At 44.2% G+C, this 23,667-nt stretch overlaps 1 protein-coding gene and 1 pseudogene across 1 annotated transcript; both read right to left on the reverse strand.

Moving 5' to 3' along the window:
* On the reverse strand, positions 1–22,834 carry Kng1 (kininogen 1). The gene is given in 11 exon segments (NM_001009628.1): positions 1–210; positions 2,583–2,654; positions 4,723–4,809; positions 4,911–5,018; positions 7,010–7,182; positions 8,234–8,318; positions 11,270–11,377; positions 13,192–13,364; positions 18,622–18,703; positions 20,779–20,889; positions 22,549–22,834. Coding segments are annotated over 11 exon segments (1,293 nt in total). The 5' UTR covers positions 22,744–22,834; the 3' UTR covers positions 1–111.
* Positions 1,732–2,529, reverse strand: LOC148002677 (kininogen-1 pseudogene; annotated as a pseudogene).
* Positions 22,835–23,667: the final 833 nt, after the last annotated feature.

Here is a 23,667-nt window from a genome sequence, read left to right on the forward strand (position 1 = left end):
TCGTCGAGTCTGAACTTTATTTCACCCAGGATCAGGTGATGAAGAAACATGCTTCCATACTGCACACATCCCAGGAGTCTTCTGGTCCTTCCACTCCAGGTCTTTGCCAGGCTATGGTGTCACGGTTGAAGCTTCTGCCTGATGGTCAGGCGCTGGGCCTGCCCCTGCCTTTGAGAGTCTGCCCTTGTACTCACATGAGTTTAGGAGCCTCTGTAATATAGTAAAATGCTGTTAATCTCGTGCTTCTGCTCAACTTAGGCAAAGCAGCGCAGCCAGTTACAGGGTGAGAATGTTTCCCAGTGACATTGGGTCTCCATTTTAAAGGTAAACAATGATTAAAATGAAAGAACACTCAGCTCAAATGCAGTTTCCCACAGCAGCCATACACACACACACAGGCTGTGTAGCTGTGTGAAGCAGCATCCTTATTTCCTATTCCCACACATCTCTCCAGTGCATTGTGCAGGCACCTTGCTTTCTGTAATCGGAGTTTGTGGGGACTCTGCAGTGAGTCCCACAATCACACACATTCTGACTGTTCTGATCCCCCACTCTGTGTTCTCCTTCCATACATGTCAGGGGTCCCTCCTCCCTACAGGGTCACTTTTGGGGTTCAGGTCTTTGTTTAGTGGCCAGGGAATTTACCTAGAGTCTCTCAGAGATCATGGGTACGGAACTGTCTGCTGGAGCCTGGAGGACTTATCTCTGCCTTCAGAAAGTCCTATCTTCTTTTTCCAGGCAAAAGCACAGCATGGGTTGTAAAGCACACACCTTCCTCACATTCTAAGGCCATGAGTGATAACCTCTTTCTCTTTCTCCAAAGTCAATCGTCTTCAGTGTCATAGCAAAAAGATAGAGCAATTTAAGGTAAGGCTAAGGAACTGGCTTCTAAAAGGTAGGAATGAAGTTTCCATCAACTCCCACGACATGCCTTGTCACACGAACTAAAAGATTGCTGTGGCAAACCTACTTCAATATTCTTCCTTCTACTTTCTGTCCTTGGTGTTAGATGCAGAACTTCTGAGAACTAAGGATTGCTTGATCTGACCTCAGCAATACTACCAAAAAGCTCTTGCTTGAAAGCTATGACAAAGACTAGCCAGGGGGTAGACTAGTGAGTAACATCATCACCCACAAAAGGAAATTCAAGGCTAACCTGCTCAAGTGAGAGTCTCATTTGATATACTTAACCTGCTTGAGAATCATAAAGTCAAGTCATTACTGCCCACTTTCTCCCTTTGATCAGCCTGTTTCTGTTTTCTTATCTTTCTCTGACATCTGGAAGTTTTGCTGTTATTTTCCCCCATCCATAAACCTTCAGTCTCTTGATTTTCTGTTTTCTAAACACAGAGACCATAGTTCTGTATGGAAATGGTAATGTGTATCTTGAGATACCCACTCATTATCTGAGCAGTGGATTCTGGTAGGCTTCTTCCTGTATTGGTTCAGAGAGTGTGTGAGGCAGGCTCAGAAGGAATTCAGAAGGATGGCAGTTTGATTATCAGTCCACAGGGATTTATAAAGTCCTACTGACAGGCTGTTCTGAGCCTCATGGCTTGATGACTTATATCATAATATTTGTGTTTGGGCAGTAGAAAAAGAGGCTGGGAAAGCATTTGTAAAAGTACCTGGGCTGTATAAGTTAAGAAAGACCATCAGTATGAGTTCAATTCCCAGCAACCACATGGTGGCTCACAGCCATCTGTAATAGGATCTGATGCCCTCTTTTGGTGTGTCTGAAGACAGCTACAGTGTACTTATATATATTAAATAAATAAATCTTTTTTTTTTTTAAAAGAAAGAGCACCAAGGAGATCAAAATCAGAAAATTCTGCTGTTTCTGTGGTTGGATCCTTCCTACCAACTGGCTTCCATGGGTGCCCAGGACAGTTGTGGGAAGTCTGGAAAATCAGATATCAGCTTAAATGAAAGGCTATCTGGTTGTACATGGATATCAGGGATCAAATCATCATGGTTCTCCGTGTCATATGGTGATGTGGTAGCTATCACACCTTCAGTGAAACCTGAGTCCTGAAAACCACGAGAGATAACATCTGGCTGAGCTAGGGGAGGGTTCAAGGTGAAGCCCTCTGTCCTCCCCTGTATCTGTGTAGATGTAGTACTGTCTTCAGAAGAGCTTGTCAAAGGCTCTGCTCTCTGGTCAGTGTGCTTGACATTGTTTTTGTCTTTATTTGTGTGTTTGCCCTCACCGTGACCCTGACCCTGGCCATAACCATGACCAAGACCATGACTGTGAACGTGACCGTGACCATAACCATGACCAAGACCATAACCATGACCATGTCCCATTGGATGTCTATAGTTATAGCCATCATCTCTTTGCTGTTTAAGGTCATCAAGTTTATGTTTATGTCCATGACCAAGGCCATGTGGTTTCTGGTGTCCATTGCTAAGACCATGCCGCTTTGGGGGCCAACAGCCATGGTCATGCCCATGCTTATGACCTTGGTGATTCTTATCCTTTATTTGCTTTGCATGAAACCAGCCATGGCCATGGATGGGTCCTTGTCATTTCCTGGATCCCTCTCTTCTTGCACCCTGGCAATGTAGGGTGGACTTACAGTTGTTCCTTCTTTAGTTTCTTGTACTTGCACCAGCCGGAAAGGTGAAAATCCTGGAGGCCTAGAAATCATCTACACAGAAATATTGAGAGGAATGCATCGTGTTAGCATCAGGCTGTCTGTGAAGGAAGAAGAGACTAGGAACATGGTGATGCTATTCTGTATTGCAACAGCGTGAGTCTTTCCCAGATTTCAAATGCTATATTACCTTCCTAGAAAATTGAATCAACAATACTTCTCCCTTGATTATTCTTGAAACGTGTAGGCTTTGTTTGTGGTCCAAGGGATTGAACTTTGTAAGTGTTGAGCAGGTACCCCTTCACTGAGTTACAGCCTCAGCCCTGTCCTGATTCTTATTAATAGTCCTCTAAGGCTAAGAGTTTTTCTTCATTTAGAAAACAGGGTGATTGAGCACGTAATCCCGGGGGTATGCACTTTGATATCATTTCTGTTGTAACCATTGCTGTTACTATCCTTAAAGGTCTTTATGGCTAATCGTTCTCAGCTGTGTCACCATAGGGCCTTCTCACAAGCTTGACCGGAAGGCCTTTTACAATGTGGTAGAGATATTACACAAATGACAAGAAGCTCAGCTAGGAAAAGAGAGGTGACAATCTGCACAGACATGTGACTTTCTGGATATGCTCCACCTCCCTTTTACCAATGTGGGGAGGCCACAGTTGAAGCCAGTCATGAGAGAGGAGAGAACGAGGCTTTGGAGTCAAACATCTTCTAACAGTTAGGGTCATGATGGAACGGGTGGGCTCAGATAGGAGCTGCACTCAACACTCTACAGACTGAGTCCACTTTGCTGCCAAATGAAAACCACAACACCTGCTTCCCAGGGCCCCCGGGACCATTGAGAATATGCAAGGAGCTGGCTGTGCACAGCCTGGCTTGAGGGACTTAGTGACATGATTCACTCTGGAGCCTCAGAGCATTTCAAATCTTAGTGTCCCATCATTGGCAAGGGATGAAGCCCTAGGCACATTAAGACTTAAAAAACCTGGTGCAGAGTGCAGCCTTTCAGATTTGAATTGTGTGTGTGTGGACCCCTTGAGGAGCCTTTTAAAATGCAGTTCACATTCATTAACTGTGGAAGGGGAGTGAAGCCACCTTCCTCACAAAGTCCTCCAATGTACGGAGGAGAGCACAGCACACAGTAGTACTCAGGTCTCGGGTAAGTCTCAGAAGCGTGTGCCTCGTGTTAGTATCCTGGCCCTCTCCTCAGTACCAGACACAGAACTACCTGGGAACACTGACAATGAGTTAAGTTACTGGGAGGTTACCTGTTTTCCTTTCCAGCCATCAACCTCAAGATCAGCATAGAAATGTACAACTTTTTATGGGTTTAAAATGTAGCCCTGAAGGGAGAGGCAAAGATTAAAATAGAGACTGAAGGAACACCCATTCAGAGCCTGCCCCACATGTGGCCCATACATATACAGCCACCCAATTAGACAAGATGGATGAAGCAAAGAAGTGCAGACCGACAGGAGCCGGATGTAGATCGCTCCTGAGAGACACAGCCAGAATACAGCAAATACAGAGGCGAATGCCAGCAGCAAACCACTGAACTGAGAATAGGTCCCCCGTTGAAGGAATCAGAGAAAGAACTGGAAGAACTTGAAGGGGCTCGAGACCCCAAAAGTACAACAATGTCAAGCAACCAGAGCTTCCAGGGACTAAGCCACTACCTAAAGACTATACATGGACTGACCCTGGACTCTGACCCCATAGGTAGCAATGAATATCCTAGTAAGAGCACCAGTGGAAGGGGAAGCCCTGGGTCCTGCTAAGACTGAACCCCCAGTGAACTAGACTATGGGGGGAGGGCGGCAATGGGGGGAGGGTTGGGAGGGGAACACCCATAAAGAAGGGGAGGGGAGAGGGGGATGTTTGCCCAGAAACCGGGAAAGGGAATAACACTTGAAATGTATATAAGAAATACTCAAGTTAATAAAAAAATTATATTTATACCACATTCTGTATTTCATATTTTGCTGGTGAGAGTCCAAAACTATGAAAAAAAATGTAGCCCTGGCCCCACTTTGTTTCAGTAATGATTCATTTTCCATACCCAGATATTGCTTTTTGGAATAGGCAGAGCTGACCCCAAGCTCCCGTACTTAAATCCTACCATGTCTAGCGCTTGGCATCTGACAGTCGGGACGACTTTGTTCTCCCAAGGTCTCATGTACACGTTAGCATTGCAGTTGAGGCTTTGCTAATCATGAAAGCAGAAGACAAGAGAAAATAAATTAGCATTAGTGATGAGGCACATGAGCAGTGACCCTTAGATCCTCACACAGGGACAGCGCTACTCACACCGAGGTGTTTGGTCTCACAGTCCGCTGTCAGTTCTGTGTTAGTTTGTTTGGAACAATTGGTTTCTCTGGCTATGAACTCAATCACATATTTTGTTCCAGCAACCACCTGTAAAGTTAATAGGACAAGACAAATATTTAATAAGAATTTCTATAATAAATTAAACTTTTTACTACAGTGGGTTTAAAGTTAGGATCTTGAAACTTTAATTATAAACTGACCATCTAAAGTGTCACATTTTACCTAAGCTACCCATATCTGGTACATATCTGTACACATAACTAAGACTTCTGGGTATTAGTCTGGCCAGCTTCCTTCACTATGTAAAAGATATGTGGGCTAAACTTTTACTTTAATATACACATACTAATTTTAATGTTCAAAGGCTTCAAACCACACCTGCAAAGTAACTCAAGGGCTTAGATTTTAGCACAATCTTAGGTTTCGGGAAACAAAGTATTTTCTTTAAAGGTTTTTGTTGTCTTTCTGCCAAATACTAAATCAGAAAGTTCTTATGTAGTTTAAATTATTAGATTAGGAAAATATTTATATTATCTATTGATTCTCTTATACTTTTAATATTATGAAACCTCTTAAACATTTAAACAAGCCAGTCCTTGGTGGACCACGCCTGTATCCCAGCACTGAGGAGATAGAGGAAGGTAGATCTCTGTGAGTTCATGGCCAGCCTGGTCTACAGAGTGAATTTGAGGTCAGTCTGGACTGTATTATGAGATCCTCTCTCAAAAATTTAAAAAAATGTATTAGGAATATGTCTAACCAAATGATTCAAAGACAATTACAATACAGTTCTCTATAATAAAAATCTCTAGATATTGGCAAAGAAATTACAGAGGATACTGGACAATGGAAATATTGTCCATGTCCCTTCACAGGCAAACTTGATAGTGTGAAAATGTCTATACTACCAAAATTAACATTCAGAATTAATGTAATACCTATAAAAATTCCCATGGCTTATGTCATAGGCTTAGGAAAAATACATGAATTTATATGAAACCACATAAGATTGAATGGCCAAACCAGTCTTAAGGAGTAAGAGAATACTGAAGGTATTGTAATACTAGACCTCAAAGTACACTATAGAGCCATGGTGACAGAGACAGCCTGTGAGTGGCACAAAAACAGACAGGAAGACCAACAGCACAGGCAGGAATCTGCCCCAGGTATCAACAGATGGGACTGCATGAAAATACAAAGTCTCTACAAAGGAAAGGAACCAACCAGCAGGGCCCATAGCCCATGATGGGAGAAAATATTTACAGCTACCCTTCAGACAACAGCTGATATCCAGAATTAACAAAAGATTTGAGCAACTAAACAGCAAGGGACAAAAACTCTCAACCAGCGCATAGGAAACAAACTAACAGGCAGTTAGGAAAGCAGGAGACTCTCCCCCATCAAACACTCTTTACAAAGCTGCCTTAACCTTTCTGCCTAACACTCAAGAGTAAGGCTGTACTTGGCTTCATTTATCCACAGCCATATTGTGGATCTTGTTGTTATTGGAGTGTGTGTGTGTGTGTGTGTGTGTGTGTGTGTGTGTGTGTGTGTGTGTACTTGCTATGTGTAGTCCAAACTTGTGGCAATCCTCCTGTCTCAGCTTCTGAGAGTTTGCATTACTGTTGTGCACCATAAACACAGCACAAGATGTGTCTATGAGAGATGAGATCAAGAAGCCAGAGAATAAAACAGTGCACTCCATCGCTTGCATTTTGCTAATTGCACTGTGGTTTCTAGTATTTTACACTATTTTGGAGTTTGGAAGTGATGGCTTATACAATTTAAGCTTTGCTTCAGACATTGTCAGGTAAAAACCACACCTGAGCTTCCCACCCTCCTTGTTTGTTTGTTTGTTTGTGAGACAGAGTTTTGCTGTGTAACCCTGGCTATCCTCGAACTCACTTTGCGGATCAAGCTAGCCTCAAACTCAGGGATCCTACCTCTGCCTCCCAAATGAAGGACGCCCCACCAAATTCTGTTGCCAAGTACTGTGTCCCCAACCAGAGCCAACATAGGGAACATGGTGCCAATCAATCCATACATAGGCTCCAAACTCCCATTTTCTATTTACAGACCTGTGATGTTGCCTTTTTCACGGTGTCAATCTTGAAATAGAAAAGATGATTATGCTGTGCATTAAGCTGTGCAATTGAATGACCAAGTGCCTCCTTGAGCTCCGGGCTGTCTACAGGTATGTTCTTGGGGCAGCCAAAGCATTTCTTGGGAAGTAGTGAAAACAAATCGTCTCCTGAAGAAAATAACATTGGAAGTCAGTAAGTTCCCCCAAAGAGTAGTCCTGGCCTGCTCTTGTCACACACAACTTCTGCATTCTCGTGTACACAGGGTGTGAGGGAAACAGAACAGAATTAAGGGAATATTGGCCCTCAGACCATCACTTCTCCTTGTTCTCCAGGAATTCATATGCATAGGAGAGCATATTTGCACCTGTTGACCCATTGGCTATAATTTCTTTTTATTTTTACCCTGATACAGGGTCCTAAGCCAGCATTGAATTCTGTAAGTCACAGAAGTTGACCTAAAACTTCTGATTCCCCCTGATTCAGTTTCCTGACTGACATGGTTACAGATGTGCACTGCCACGCCCAGTTTAAAATTTCCCTTTTTTGATGTAAACTATAGAGAAATGTTTAACTTTGAGGGAACTGATTGTGAACATAAAGCAGTGACTCTCCAATGGACAGCTGGGAGTCCATGGCTCCATTAAACAGGCAGTGCCAGTGGTGCTCCTCATGACAGGTGCACAAGGTGCTCCTCATGACATGTGTGCAGTGGTGCTCCTCATGACAGGTGTGCAGTGGTGCTCCTCATGACACATACAGACTGGTGCTCCTCATGACAAGTACACAGAGTGCTTCTCATGACAGGTGCACAGTGGTGCTCCTCATGACAGGTGCACAGTGCTGTTTCTCAACATGACACATTCACAACTGTTTGTCAGTGTGAGTGAACTCGGCTGTTTGATTAGAAATGCTGATCTAACTACAAGCTTTCCAGAAAGCTCCCCAGATAAAACACCCTGGAAAACCTACCTTTACCTGAAAGGATTTCATGGTGACTGGTTAAAAACAAGATACAGTTCTCTCTAACTCAAAACACCAGATTTAAGGACAATTCATATAAAAAGAAAGGCAGGTGCCACTGTCCCTGAAGGCTACCTTGTCTGGAGAACCCACACTGTTCCTTCATCCTTCATGCTGTCTTGGTCACTTACAGACACAGTGCAGCTAAGTAAGAAGGAGACCCCACCACTTCCTGTGTCTCCATGTGTGATTTCTCACCTGGATAAAGGTCACAGCTCTGTGAGAAGCCAGCAATTGTGTTATGAATATCCACGTAGGTATGACCCCTACACTCACCATGATCCTGGTGGTTCAAAATCACAAACAGAAGTCATTGTGAGAACAAACATCTATCAAAAATGAAAGACAGTGTGTCTATGTTACAGTTGATTGCATCAGGAAAATGAAGAAAATGAAGAAAATGAAGAAAAAGGAATTAGAGCTGAAAGCAAAGGAGAAATGAGAAGCACAGGTAGCCCTGACATCCATGGCGAAGAGAAACCACAGAGAGGGAAGAAATATGATTGCACACTGCACAGCAATGCCCAAGCAAGACAGGGTCTCTCACTGAACGCTGAGTTTGTTGACTGCTGTAGCTGCTGTCAGGTGAGACCAGAAGTTCTGTCCCTGTCTCCCTGATGATTGGCTTATCGATGTTTGCAAGGGACAGAGAGAGCCAGAGACAAGCCTTCGACTGAAATAGTTATTCCCTGGTTTCAATTTTACCTTTGTTTTGTTTTAGAGACTGTGGAGCACATGCCTTTCACATGTATGTGCACAGGTGTGCACTCCCATATATACATGTACATACATGCATATATCATACACACAAAGAAAGGAATGGGCAAAAAATGTAATTAGTTATCCATATATCAATCCATAAACTTCTAACATCCTTATGAAAATATTTCAGCAAAACAAACACATTACCTCAACTATTGATTGAGAAAATAAAATATACTTGGCCATAAAATTCTGAATGTTAATGCAACAGAATTTCACTTATTTATTTAAGCAAACAACTAATGAATAAAATGAAGTTTAAAAGATTTTAATAACTATGTTTATCACCTATAAAACTGAGACCCTACTCTGAAGGAAATGATACCAAATACAAAAACACTTTCATTTTCAAAAATGTTTGCTAAGTTAGTAATTATATAAAAAAGTAGAAATAACCTAGGTATCGAAAGGTAGGAGTGCTGTGGTAAAAAAGAATCTATGGTGTCCTTTCTGGAATATTAATACAGAGTCATTTTTAAAGTTTACCAAGATTTCTAATGATGAGGAAAAATTCTTAGGTGAAAAAAAGTAGAGCATGTAAAATAATCGCAGGACTGGAGAAATGGCTCGGAGGTCCAAGCACTAACTACTCTTATGGAGGACCGGGGTTCAATTCCCAGCATCCTCACCGCAACACACAACCACCTACAAATTCAGTCCCAAGGGATCTGATGCCCTTTCCAGCCTATGTGGATATTGTAAGTACATAGTCTACAGATTATACATGTAGGCAAAAAGCCCATATATTTGAAATAAATGAATCTAAAAAATTTAAATAAAAGAACCACAACTTTTAAGAGAGAAAAGTCATTGAAATATTCCCACAAGTCTCCTTCATCTCCACCCAGGAAAAAGACAAAGAAAATGTGCAGGAATCGCTCTGGGGGTTAGGACCATTCTGCTTGCATTTGCATTTCCTGATGGCTAGTGGTCCTGTGGGTGTCCTCATGGGCTTGTGGGTCACCTGTCAATCCTGAAGCATCCGTTCAGTCCTTTGCCCATTTTAGAAGTGGTCTGTCTTTTGGTGTTGAGTTCTGGAATTTTGAACATGATCTCCATGTTAAGCCCTTAAAGGGCAGAAGATTCACAAATGTTTTCTTTCATTTTGTGTCTTTCTTGATAGTCATTTATGATTCTTTCAGTGGCTATAAATCAATACATAATTAACCAGAACATTCGAGAAGTATTGGATAAATCCCCCAAAGTATGTAAAATCAGAAAAGAGCACCCACAACTCTTCCTGAAGGTAACAGCTTTCTGAATTATAACACATTTATTTTCTATTACTTTTTTTTTTTTTTGGTTCTTTTTTTCGGAGCTGGGGACCGAACCCAGGGCCTTGCGCTTCCTAGGTAAGCGCTCTACCACTGAGCTAAATCCCCAGCCCCTACTTTTATATGTATATTACTTTACTTTGTATATTTGACTGACTCTGCATACATAGTTGCCCTTTCTTCCTTTCCTTTGATTTTAATTTAACTTGAAAACAAACTTTGATACAGCATCATCGCTCTCTATAGCCCCGATGGCTTAGAACTCTGTAGAGCAGCCTGGTCTTGAACTCATGGACATCAGCTGTTTCTGGAGTGCTGGCAAAGGTGTGTGCAACCACACCCACCTCCCGCTTCCTCCTTGTCTTCATTTATTTGCTTATGTCTTTTTTGTTTTCTTTCTGAAACAGCAGCTTTTCAAACCACTGATGGCCTCAAACCCACTATGCAGCTAAGGACGCTCTTGAACTCCTAATCCTCCTTTCTCCAGGGCTTCTGGTTTTTTACTTGTCCTTAACATATTACAATGATTTTCCAGTGACACAGAAGGCTCAGGAAGCAGGATTAATCTATGGTGCACTACATATGCATGACCTAAGAAGGCATAATAGCATATGTCCCAAGTGCTCTACCATTAAAATTAGCAAAGTGTGGTCTACATTTCCCATCTTTTCCTCACAACACAGAACTCTCAAAGCAGAGACACTAGATTAAAGAAATATCTACAATAATATTCCAGAAAGGTTCGGTCGTTGGTCACCTTGGCATCCACAAGCCACAGGTCAGCCACTGACATCATTACAATGACAAGATGTCATGCACAGAGGGAGAGAATTCCCAGAATGCATTCATTGGAATGACAGGAGAAGAGGGAGGGTGAGCAAACACCACAGGAGAGTTTATAGGAAGAAGCTGGGACACAGAGCATCCTGTGTGAATATGGAACACACAGGAAGGTGGAGGAGGCCAGGAGAGTGTGACAACCCATCAGCATGGCAAATCCCATTCTAATCCCTGACAGGACAGAAATACTTAGCGTGACACACATGGATTGCCTGACCAGCAACTTATGTCCTAAGACCCCGGGTGAACATGAATGTGAACCACTAAATGACATCTCGGTGTCAAGTCCCAGAGCTTGACATTCTGGAAATGCTGTCAGCAAAATGTGAAAGACTATTGCTAAATGTCTACTACTTACGCCATAGGGAAGGGGTACACAGTCTTCACGGAGGAAAGGAAAATCCTCCTTTGAACAATTTGTTTGCACAATGGAGTAGATAATTTTATAATTCATGCCAGCCACCACCTGAAATGATTTATGTGGAATGAGTACTTGAACCTCAGGTTGAATAATATTCACACTGAGCAAAAGTTATAAATGTCTTGAAACATTGAACTGGATACAGTAACTTTTCCAGAAATACAAACCATTATTTTTAGTAGACCATAGGATCACTAAGCAAATATTGGGTATTGTGACAAACACATGTACAGACACCCACACATACACATACAACACATTCCCATGGCATTTCTAAGTAACTGCAAACGTAAAAGAATATGCATATATATCATATGTGTATACATTATATATCATATACATGATATATCTGTATCTTCAAAGACACCCACAATCTTTCTTTCCCAGGTTGCCAAGAATGCATGTATGTTAGTGGAGGAGTATCAGGTTAGTGAAGCAGTATGATTGTCTAGCTTGGAGCAATGGGGAATGGGAGTGGCCTCTCCTGGTGAGCCCTCTGGGTGCAGGTCACCAGGTAGTGAGGTTCTCCTGCTTTGCTCTTCGCAGCCCCTTCCCACCATCTGTGTCCATGTTCACCATGTCCCTGTGCTGAGCGCTGTTCAGGACCTCAGGTGGGCAAGGTCCACATCTCACACAGGAGCAGGTTGAACTAAAAGTAGAGAGTGTTACTCTCTAACCTGAGGGATTCTTAAGAGACCTCAGAAAAGCCTTGATAAAGGAGCCAATACAAAGCTAGGCCTGGTGGTCAAAGCCTTTAATCCCAGCATCAGAGGCAGAAGTAGGAAGATCTCTGAGTTTGAGAACAGCCTGGTTTGCAGAGTGAGGTTCAAGGCAGACAGGACTTGTGGAGACTCTGCCTCAAGCGAACAAGAGAAGCAAATAAATAAATGGTCAGATTAGTAGATATTCCACCCCATGCCACCAGGAAGAAGTGGGCAGTATAATTTAGCTGTGTCCACCTTTTTACAAACAATTTAATGTATTGATGCTATTTTAAATTAATGATAAGATAAAAATATAGATTTGGTAAAACCTTGAAGCCACAATGCCATCCATTTTTCCATTTCTGGGAAGAAAGCACGTAATGCCGGGGGAACTGGAGTGTGAGAGTTTCCTTTCCTTTACATGGGTCTCACAACTCCCCTGGATCCTGACAAAGCCCCTTGTCATACGAGTTAATCTCATGAAAACACAGGACACTCCAGCTCATGCCAGCATGTGGCCAGGCAGGTTCTCCTGCCAGTGGTTCTTTTTAAGCGACAAAATGCCAATCTAACAGATTTTCAACCATATTGAGATGCTACATCTTTAAGTTCAGACCCCATTTTAGACCTGACCTAAGTTTGATCTCAGGTAAACTAACAGGCTGGTCCCTTACTCCAATCTCTAGGCTAATCCCCAACCCGACCAAAGTTTCCAGGATACACCCTCAACAAGACGAGTGTCTCCAGGTTACTCCCCAGGAAACCTGCACCCCAGGTTACAAGCCCAACCCCTGTCTAACAACAACCAATGCAGAGGGGATCAGAACTTAAGTTTATGATGTGACTCCCAGCACCAGACAGTTATGTTAAAGGCCACAGTAGCTTTCCAATTAGATGCTTACCCACTTACCCCTGCTTGCTGCTTAGTATAAAACCTTGCCCCATAGACATTTGGGTCCCTCCCTCCTCCAATATCAAAACCATCCTGCTTGAAGGTGGCACACTGGGGTGCAGGAGGGGAGGTGATCTAACTTGAATAGAACAAAGATCCTGCTGGGAGGTGTGTCAGATCAGCTCCTCTCTGTTTTCTTGGGGAACCACTAACATTTCCTTGTCACTACAATATCTCATGTCATGAACAACTGAACAACAAACCTGTGAGTGGGCACTCTTTACTTCTGTGAGAGCAAAGAGGTGGGTGTGCTTCGTGTTGTTGTTGAAATGCTCCACAGCGTGTTTCAGAACAGGCTTCAGGTCTGAGCTATCCATCGGTATGGGTTGGAAACACCCGACACAGAGGTCCTCCTCTGTCTTCTTAGGACCCTTACCTTGACAAAGAGCAGACAAAGACACAGCATTAATAACTGAAAACACATCTCATAGTCATGGTCCTAAAGCTCAAGGCCATTTAGAAAGATCCTGAACACCTGACTTTGCTGTATCTCCTTCCGGTGTGAGTTAGAGCTAATGAGAGTTTAGGACTCCAGTGCCGTCAGAAGCAAAGGTGCAGAGCATTAAGAATGGCTATGCTATTGATTTCCGTTTTCACAGGGTCTCCTATAGCCAAGGTTGGTCTGGAACTGTCCATGCAGCCAAGGCTGGCCTCCAGTGCTCATCCTCCTTCCTCTGCTCTTCTCCAGAGGCCTCTATGCCTGCTGTGTGGACAGAGGGGGTGGAACCCAGGTGTGCAGGCATTCAGCTTCTCACAGCAGCGTTGAGGAAGGAAGTTGTATGAGGAGAATTCTGAGTGCTTTCGAGAACACTCCAGGAATACAGGACAGGAGACTTGTGACTTCAGTTTCTTCAAAGCAGAGAATTGTTCATGGAATGAGGGTTCAGGCTCCTCCCAGATGTGTTGGGTAGGAATGAGTTTACTTCAGAATATTCATTATTGTTTGCTGTTGTTCTTCAATTCAATCTTTAAACTCTCTTGTATATGATTGTATTGATTCGGGTTTTCTAGAGTCATAGAACTTATGGAATGTCTCTATGTATTAAGGGAACTTATTGTAATGACTTACAGCCTGTAGTCCAACTAACCCAACAGTGGGCAGCTGTGAACGGGAAATCCAAAAGTCTAAAGTTTCTCAGTCCACGAGGCTAGTTGTCTCACCTAGTCTTCTGTATAAGCTGCAATCCTGAAGAAGTAGGTTCTAACAGATGTGCTGGCAAGTAAATGCAAACACATGAAGCAGAGTCAGTCTTCCTTCTTCCAATGTCCTTATGTAGGCCCTCAGCAGGAGGTATGGCCCAGAATAAAGGAGTGTTTTACCATGCTTGGATCTGGAACTTGCTTTGTTCCAGGCTGACCTTGAACTCTTAGATCTCCTTGCCTCAGTCTCCTGGAGGTAAAGGTGTGTGCTACCTTGCTTCGGCCTAAGCTATTTAAGGCCACTAGTCCTCAAGATCTCCATGTCAAGATCCAGGTCAGAAGCCTGTGTCTCCTTACAGTCTCAAGATCTGGATCACAGGCTTGCCCTCCATTTCCGGATTTTAGTTTATTCCAGATATAGTCAAGTTGACAAACAGAAATAGCCATCACAATGACTTTATGGAAAAACATTGTTTTGTCACGTGTAGCTTATCCCTGTGAATTGTATGTAGCTTGAGCTCATGACAACCTTACTGAGCTGACCTTTCTCAACCCTCAGAGCATACATTATCTGAAGCTCTGAATAAAGTTGGTTATTTCATGAGACTGTAGCCTGCCTCGTTTACCAGTTATATTCTCCCAGGTCCTATTGCCTTAAGAGTCGTGAATTTAGCTGAACTACATCATTAGGTCTTTATTTTAATGACCACAACAATACACTAACCTTTTTATAAAAGGGAAGACATTACAGATATATCATTGTTTTTCAAAGTTACTGAGAGCTCCCTGACACCTAACTCCATCTGATAATGTCAGTGTAATGCTTTGGCCCTGGAGAAGAGCCCCCCACACCCAACCAGGACGGTCTTTCTGTTTTATGTCACATGCTATTGTTAAACTTGTTAACACATTCACTGTTTCACCATCTAAAGCAAGTCAATGTGAGGTAGTGAGCTGGCGAGAAAGTGTTCCTCTCTGTTTTCATCTGACTAGAACACAAGACAAGGGGCTTTCTTATCGGTCAGCCCAAGAGAAGCCTCTCCTTTAAGTCTATGTGCCCTTGCTATCCCCTGGCAGGCAATGAGCCAGGTTATAGGGAGATTTCAAGTGTCCCATCTGTGAAGGAATGACTGTCAGGTAGAAAGGAAGGAGTGTAGACAGACCATTTCATGGGATGGGCAAGAGCTAGGAAAATACATGAGGCCAAAGGGGCTGAGGAATGACAGGCTGGAAAAGGTGAGAATGCTGAGAGAAAAGGAAGAAGATGGCAAGAGGAATCGACAAGACATGTGGGGGTGACTCGCAGTGGGGGGGCAGGGAGAAGGGGGTGATGGTGCTGAGAAATCAGGATGGGAAAGGAACAGTAGTATGTGACGTGGCATCTATTTAGTTTGCCAGAGTGCCCAATGTGACACAGAGAGGGCTAGTTTGATTTAGGGACAGTCAGAGAGAGAAGGCTGTGCTCCAGGCAGGAGATACTGACCCTGTTTAGATTCACTGTCTACACTCGAAGCACACAAGCTCTTAGGCATTCTGATGAGAGCTGTAGCCTCTCCCTAGAAAAATGCAAACAATCACAATATTTACAGAGGATTTTAGGATTCCCATAGACTCTCTGAAGTGAAGACTATGCTGTGTGGAAGGAGGAAACACTGAATGGTTTGCAATAAAATGATGTCAAACACTTTTATAGGTATTGCTTTTAAATACCAAGGGGAGAGCCTTGACTGAGGGAGGAGTGCTGCAGAGTGAGTGACAACAGCAGAGATGCCTCCTCAGGATCAAGGCTTCCTTACCCTTGGGAACATACTTACTGGGTGCCTGCTGTCCCTGGGTCTCTCCTCCCACCTTTCTCTCTCTCTCTCTCTCTCTCTCTCTCTCTCTCTCTCTCTCTCTCCCTCTCCCTCTCCCTCTCCCTCTCCCTCTCCCTCTCCCTCTCCCTCTCCCTCTCCCTCTCCCCTCTTTCCTTTTAAGACAAGGCCTCATATACTCCAGGATATCCTCCAACTTGCTCTGTTGTTGAGAATAAATGTAATGTCCTAATCCTCCTCCTGCCTCAACCTCCCCAGGGTGGGATTTACAGGTGTGCACTATGATACTCAGATGTAGCTAGATCTTAACTGTGCTGCAAAGTCCAAGTCAGGTAATTTGTTGCATTGTCCAAAAGCTCACTTAACACAGTAGGTGTGATCTAGTCGGTAGACTAAGCCTTGGGCTCTGCTGATGATATTCAACCCTCACATTGCTAGGTGCTCAACACAGCTCTCCTCAGGACTGTGTGGTGTATGGCATCTCTACGGCAGTCGGGAAAACTTTATAAATGATTTCCCCTTCTCTTCTTTCAGAAGAGGTTGAATCAGGGCACTGTAGAATTTGATGGGAAGGATGGGAGACTTACTGATCAAAAGAGGTGAAAGCCACATAAGCTGTGGAGATGATGAGGGCAGTTTGTCCCCCATGAGCCAGCGCTCATTCAAGGCAGAATGGAGTAGAAGAGAGCAGTTTCAAGGGAGGGAAGAGTATGAAGGGTGACATTTCTTTCCTGGATAACTCAGTGCCTTTCAAGCTGCATATTTCTATACAGATGGGTTTGAAATAGGAATAGAACTTTTCAGTGCTGATGGGGACTGATGAGCTCTTCTCTGCCTTGGTCTGATATCTTTATATGCAACTTCTTGCAAGAGCTGATGTATGGTGCCTTTGCAGGTTCTATACGGAAAACTTAGGCCAGTGCAGGGAAAACATGCCAGTATGGTGTTGAACCATATCGAAGCCAAAAATGCTGCTCCATATTCTCTCTCCCCTCCCCGTCCCACTCCTCCTCCCTTCCCCCTTTTTCTCCCCCCGTCCCTCTCTTCCACCCTCTGCACCTTGCAGAGGCCAGCTCCAGGAAGGTTTTCATGACTGCCATTGGCCATGAACACATCACTCTATAAAATCTTGGCACCTTTCTAGCATTAGAGAAAATGACAATAATGGCTGTATCTGCACATAACTTGCCTTTTCTTTTTATTCTTAAAGGAGGGTTGGTTTTTTTTTTTTGCTTTTTTAACTAAGAACCTACTCTACCCAGTCTCTACAGACTATCTGTATAATTTTAGGTAAATTACTTCACTGTTCCAGCCTCAGTTTCCTCATCTGACAAATGAGGGTGTATACCACACTGACTGACCTGTAATGTTGGGAGGAGTCGATGTATGTAATGTCCCCAGATCTTAACTGCTCAGTGAGTATCAGCCATCAATGTCCTGAGTCTACGGTAAGATGCCCAGACATTGCAACTTTAGATTTATCGTCTCCTTTCCCAGCACGCCACCCTGTCAAGGGTGCAGTTCTCTTATGTCCCTTCTGAGACATGGAAAAGGAAAAGGAAGAGGATAAAAATTTGGAATGAAGCTGGACGTGGTAGTTCACAACTTTAGTCCCAGGACTGAGGAAGTAGAAGTAGGTGGATGTCTGTGAGTTCGAGGCCATCCCAGTCTAGAAAGCCAACTCTAGGATAGCAGAATTGCTACACGGAGAAACTGTGCATTGAAAAAGAAAACACAACCAAAACCAAAGCAAACTAACAGAAAACAAAACAAAGAAACAAAAAAAAGAAGTGCTGAGGTTTCTTCAATCGCTATCTGTTGTGATGCTAAGTGTGGGCCTTCAAGACCTGGCTGTCCCAGACCACATTTACCTTGGTCCGAGTTATTTTTGATTGGTAAATAAAGATGCCAACAGCTAATAGCTTCACAGAAGAAGAATAGGTGGGGTTTAGGTTTCCCAGACTGGGGGTCAGACAGCAACCACTAAGGGAAAAAAAGGTGCAGAAGGAGAAGGAGAAGCTACCATGGGGTGGGTGAACCATAGAAACATATCCCTGTGGGTTGGCCAGTTGCAGTTAACAGCAGCCAGGTGAAATATAGTAAGCAATTATTCAGCCTTATTTATAGGAAAGTAGATTCTAACAGCATAGGGGATAGGCAGCTGCCCAGAATTTGTACTGTTTAAGGTTTGTTGTAAATACGAAGGCTGAGTGTATCTTTTATCCAAGAACTAAATGACCTAAGGCAAAGTAGAAACCCTGGAATGAGATTAAATAATTTCGAGAACAAAGAAGGAATGATTCCAGACCAGGGCATGCCTCAAAGCCCACACTCGGCTCCATGGAGGATGCTGTGAAGGATTGGAGGCAGGTTCATGGTGCCTCATTCAGTGAACCCCAAATACCCACCTCCACCTACCCCTGCTGACACAGCACAGGGAGTTCGGATAGGTCTCAGGGGATGATTGACACAAGCCTGACCCAATCCAAGAACTTCCTGCAGTGCTACTATACCCAACATGTACCACAATTCCAACACTGCAGATGGCATTGCCACCTTCTGGGAGGGTGAAGCAGTCTGGTCTGGGCTGTGTTCTTGGTACACAGGAATAATTAACATCACCAACCCCCGGGCTCTGACACACTGCCACCAACAGTCCAGGTCCCCAGATGGATCACCCACCTGGAGTAATATTGCAGATCTGGGTGGCTACGGAGAATTTATTTTCTTTCTTCCCCAAAGTTGTTGTGCATTCGCCAGTAGCCTAAAAGAAAAAAAGGAAGAAAAGAGGGCATTTGATTTCCTCTTTCTTCCTCCTGGAGACACCTAGCTAGTGCTGGTAATAAAGGTGGATTTTTAAACAGAGAAAGGACTAAGGTTTCTCTCTAATAGAGATTTTGTTTCGTTTCCTTTTGATTTACTTGTTCTTATGCACATGAGTGTCTATGCACCTCATGTGTGCCTGGTGCCTGCAGGACCCAGAGGACAGCAGCAGAAGCAATGGGACTAGAGTTACAGATGGTTCCAAGTGTCCGTCTGGGTGCTAGAAACCCAACCCAGGAATTCTCAAGTGCAGCAAGCGCTCTTAACCACTCAGCAACCTTTCCAGTCCATTAACAGACTTGTGAGATTTGAGAATGAATATTTATGTGACCTTGTGATTGTTTCCACTGACCACTGATCTTCACAGGACTGGGGAGAGGCAGAGCAAGGCCTCTAAACTCGAGGCACGATGTGGAGATCTGTGGCTGCTTCTTTGCCACTATGATGGACCAAGAGGACCAACAGGATGAGCTTCCTTTTGATTCCCCCCTCAGTTTCAGTGTTTGCCTGCTCTTTACATAAATCAGTTTAACCTCTTAGAACATCCCACTTCCACACCGCTGGCTGCTACTTGTTCCTGCTGCCCTGGTGCCCCCCACTGCCTCAGTTTACCCACCTTGTGGAAACAGCACCACATGTACTTAAGAGGTTGCTGTGGAGAATCAGTGTGCCCACACACAGAAAGCGCCTAACAGAGCAGCGCACAGTCGGTGCTTACACAGGTCTGTCCACTCTTAGTGATGAATAACGTTTGTAGAATAGCTTTGACTTGGCCTTCGCTTTAGCCCCCAGTCCTGAGTATCAGGAGCTATTGTGTGAAGCTAGAGCTCACTGTGATGTCTCCTGGTAGCTCTGAGAGACTGACTGCAGGGCATAGCAGCTGCCACACAACCTCACAGAGCCAGAGCCAGAGGTGCAATCCTGGTCTCCTAATCTGGAACCCAGTGCATGTTATAATTGTGAATGAGCACAGTGCTTAAACAAACACGTGGACGATGCTGACATCTTGGTTAAGAGGGGAATGCTAGCCCGTGAGAGGACAGGCTTGCTTCTCAGACAGATAATCCCCTCTCACAGTGCAAGGCAAGCACCAGGTGGACACAGTGTTTCTTTAAGATGCTTTTGTTAACAGATCCTTTGTATAATGTATCTAGTGTCACCCTCCTACAGCCAGTGAGATCAAGAATGTCTCATTTTAATAGGATAAAGTACCTACCGAGGGAGGATGAGTAGCAGAGTCAAGACTAGTACTGGGGCTCAATAGAGCTGATACTGCCATACTCTTCCTAAACTAGACCTCGAACTCAGCCCAAATGTCTTCCTGTTGTCTCCCTGGGGTCCAGTGCACAAGCTTTGGTTGTTTGCATGGACCACCTTCTACTGAGTGGACACACACATGTTTAACAATCAGCATATTGCCGGCTTTCCTTTCTTCTCAAGAACACAGATATAACATGTACATCCTGTATGAATAGGCTCTATAATATATGCCATCTCCTTGTAATGAATAATAATCCATATCTAATGGTGGGCAAGCAGTTAGGTGTATATATAGAACAGAATAATAATTATATCTTGCCAATTGCAACATGGGAGGAACTGGACACCAGCCGGTTAGTGAGAGCATCTAGAGACAGGACCTCAAAGGATGACAGGGGGCGATGTCCCTTAAGTTAGGAGCAGAACAGGAGTCACCAGCAGTTGGAGGCTGGCACAGGACAGGGATGGCCAAGGATTACTGAGTGACAGACTGGAGTGGACACAGATGACAATGTTGTATTTTTAACTGAGAAAGGCTAAAAGGACTTTAAATTTTCTCACCTTGAACAGCTGATGACTGAGGTGACAGGTGACCCTGCTTTAAACAAGTACCTGGGAACCAAGTTATCCGGTGTACCCCACGCTAGACACAAGTTTCATACTTGGTCTATCAGTTTTCCTGTCTCATTTATATTTTATAGCACCGTGAGGGTTGTGTGGGTCAGGTTGGGGCTTTTGTATAAAGAGCACACTCACAGCTTCCTCAGCGTCCTTGAAGTCACAGTCCTGCCAGGTGAGGCCACTCTGAACAGAGCAGTTGCCCTCCTTGATTTGATACTTGAAGGAATACAATGTTTCAGCGCCATCCTGGGGAAAGCAAAGGTGACACTTGGAGTCACTCAGGGCACCCAGCAGCAAGTTTGTGGACCCTGATATCACAAACACCAGTCCTGATCAGACTCAAGGAGAGCCAGGTTCATTAAAATATAAGTGCTTACAGTTGTGTAAATGCCCCTTGGAAGGATGTGCTTACTATGCCTGCATTCTTAGTGATCTCATAGCAGTATCCACGGTTTTGTCCCTGCCCTCTTTTATGTAAACCCTGGTTCTCATGGACATTTATGAGTCCATCCTGTCTGGTTGAAACTGGGCATAGGACGAAGCCTGTAAGCCCAGTAGTGCACTTGGATTGAGACAGGGGGACTGTGAGTTCAAGGCCAGGGCAGATATATGAACATGGGGCAACCAAACTCCTATGGGCCCCCATCTGTCAGTCAATGAAGATACTAGGAGTCTGTGGCCCTGAGTGGAGTGAGCAGACTGCAGGCTGTGTTGCAGTGACAAGCAAAAGGCTTCATTTCCCCTTCTGAATCTCACAAGTCTGTGTCCCATAATGCTTTCTTTTCATCCTCATGGTGTCAAAGTATCCTTTTTTTTCCCCTGCTGAAATAACTTGACTAATCCAAAGAATCATTCTTTTAAGGTAAAATTTATTTTATTATTTATTTATATTTTCGAAAGGTTTAAATTTAAACTCTATAGGCATGTTTGTTTGCCTCAATGTACTTATGTATGTCGTATGTCTGTCTGTCTGTCTGCCTTCCTGTCTGTCTGTCTGTAAGAATATATGTACAGTGCAAATGTGCCTGGTGCCCAAGGTGGCCAGAGACTCCGCATAGTCCCTAGAATTGAAGTTATAGATGGTTGTGTGCTACCATAGGTGCTGGGAACTGATCCTAGGTCCTCCTGAAGAATAACCAGTGTGCTGAACCACTGAGCTGTCTCTCCAGCCTGTGAAGTTTATATTTAAAAAAAAACTCTAAATGATTTTCATTTTTATGATTTGTACATCCTGCTTTCACTTGTTTCATACCTGAGTGTACTCACAGAAAAAAGTATAGTAAAAACTAGCCAGAGTGTACATGGGATGTGGCATAGGTGGTAAAGTCCTTGCTTAGCATGTACGGAGTCCTGAGCTTGCTTCCCTAGTACCACATAAACCGGGCATGGCAGCCCATGCCTGTATTCATAGCTCTAGGGAGTTGAAGGCAGAAAGATCAAAAGTTTAAAGTCATCGTTAGCTGTACAGCAAGTGCGTGCGTTGGTCTAAAGCTACTAGATACCCTGGCTCAACCTCTCTGCCCCCCAAAACTAAAGAACTAGTGGAAACATCTATTAACCTCAAAGAATCAGCTGTACACACTCTGTGCTAGATATTTGGTCCAAGCAATAATGCCAACTCCCTTCTTGTCCCCTGTATCCATCCCCGTGTGGAACTCTCACTTAAGGCTGGGAGATGGCTGAGTTCACACATGCAGTGGATTCTCCTGCTGCAAGCTGACTGAGATGCTGGAGTCCCACCATGCCTGTCTCTTTCAAACAGCTCCATCTGCTGTGGTTTCTTTCTTCCTGGGATACTGCTTTCATGATCACCCAGGAAGCCTAAGGACCAGCCATCTCCAGCCCTCTAGCCCTGTGCCTGAGAGCACCAATTACAAGTGGTTTCACAGGAAAACCGTCACTCACCTTCTTAGTGCCCTCAGTCACTCGGTACAACAGAAACTGGTTGCCACTTTCTAACTCAGCATTATATTTCTTCAGAGCAGTATCCACAGCCTGAAATACAGTCTCATCATTGCAGTCCATTTCCTGGGCACCTTCTTCCTGCGCTAAACTTGGCAGGAGCCTGGAGCAGAGGAGCAGGATAGTAATTAGCTTCATGATTAAAGGTTCCCTCTGGAATTGAGGAATTGTTTTGCCAAAAAGGGAAACCAACTCAGAAGCTGCTTTTAGCAGCCTCCAGTCTCTGACTTCTCCTGCCTATGCTCTCTCTGTCTCGCCACTCTGGTCCCTTTTAGATTCCTGCAGTCACCCCTTGTTTGCCCTCTTCCCAGAGAATAAACAGGACTCTGCTCCATGTCCAAGCAGGTACCCAGCTGGGGCATTGCAACAAGGGGTTGTTGACCTGATGTTTCCCTTTGGAAAGAATGTGGGAGTACACAGCCCATTCCCAAAACATTGCCCAACTCTCCCCAGGGAATTGCAGCAGAAACCAGTAAATGCTAAACCAACAACCATTTCCAGTATCATCTTACTACTCCTGGCCCAGTTACAAAGATGTCTGCATACGTGAACAATGAGGACAATGCACAAGCACCTCTTCCCACACATCACTGCTCATGGCACGTCAGGGTGTACAGATACAGACACAGACACAGGGTTTTGTCAGCTCTGGTGCGTTCCTGAAATGCACAAGTGCAGGAACATCAGCCAAGGGCTGGGAGCTCCACCCAGGACACTGGGACATCTGACAAACCGTGGGCATCCTGTCTGGCCTCTGGCCATGCCAGCCTCTCTGCTCAGTTCTATTAGCCCATGAGAAGAAGGGGCGGGGCCAGCAGGTTCTCACCTGAATGAAGCGCTTGCCTCACCAGCCTCAGGCTGACAACCCGGGTTTGAACCCAGGAGTTCACAGGGAACTTCTGGATGGTGATACACATTTGTGACCCTGGCATTCATATTTTTAACTGGGAGGGGAAGGCCATAGAACCACCAGGAAGATGAGGTGCCCTGTAGTACGAAAGTGCAAAAACCAAGGAGACCTGTCTCACCCAGGTGTCTGCCGAGGCACCCACTCCTGGGAGC

The sequence above is a fragment of the Rattus norvegicus genome, chromosome 11 (genome assembly GCF_021556685.1).
Source record: "Rattus norvegicus strain SHRSP/BbbUtx chromosome 11, alternate assembly SHRSP_T2T, whole genome shotgun sequence".
NCBI classification, from domain to species: Eukaryota; Metazoa; Chordata; class Mammalia; order Rodentia; family Muridae; genus Rattus; species Rattus norvegicus.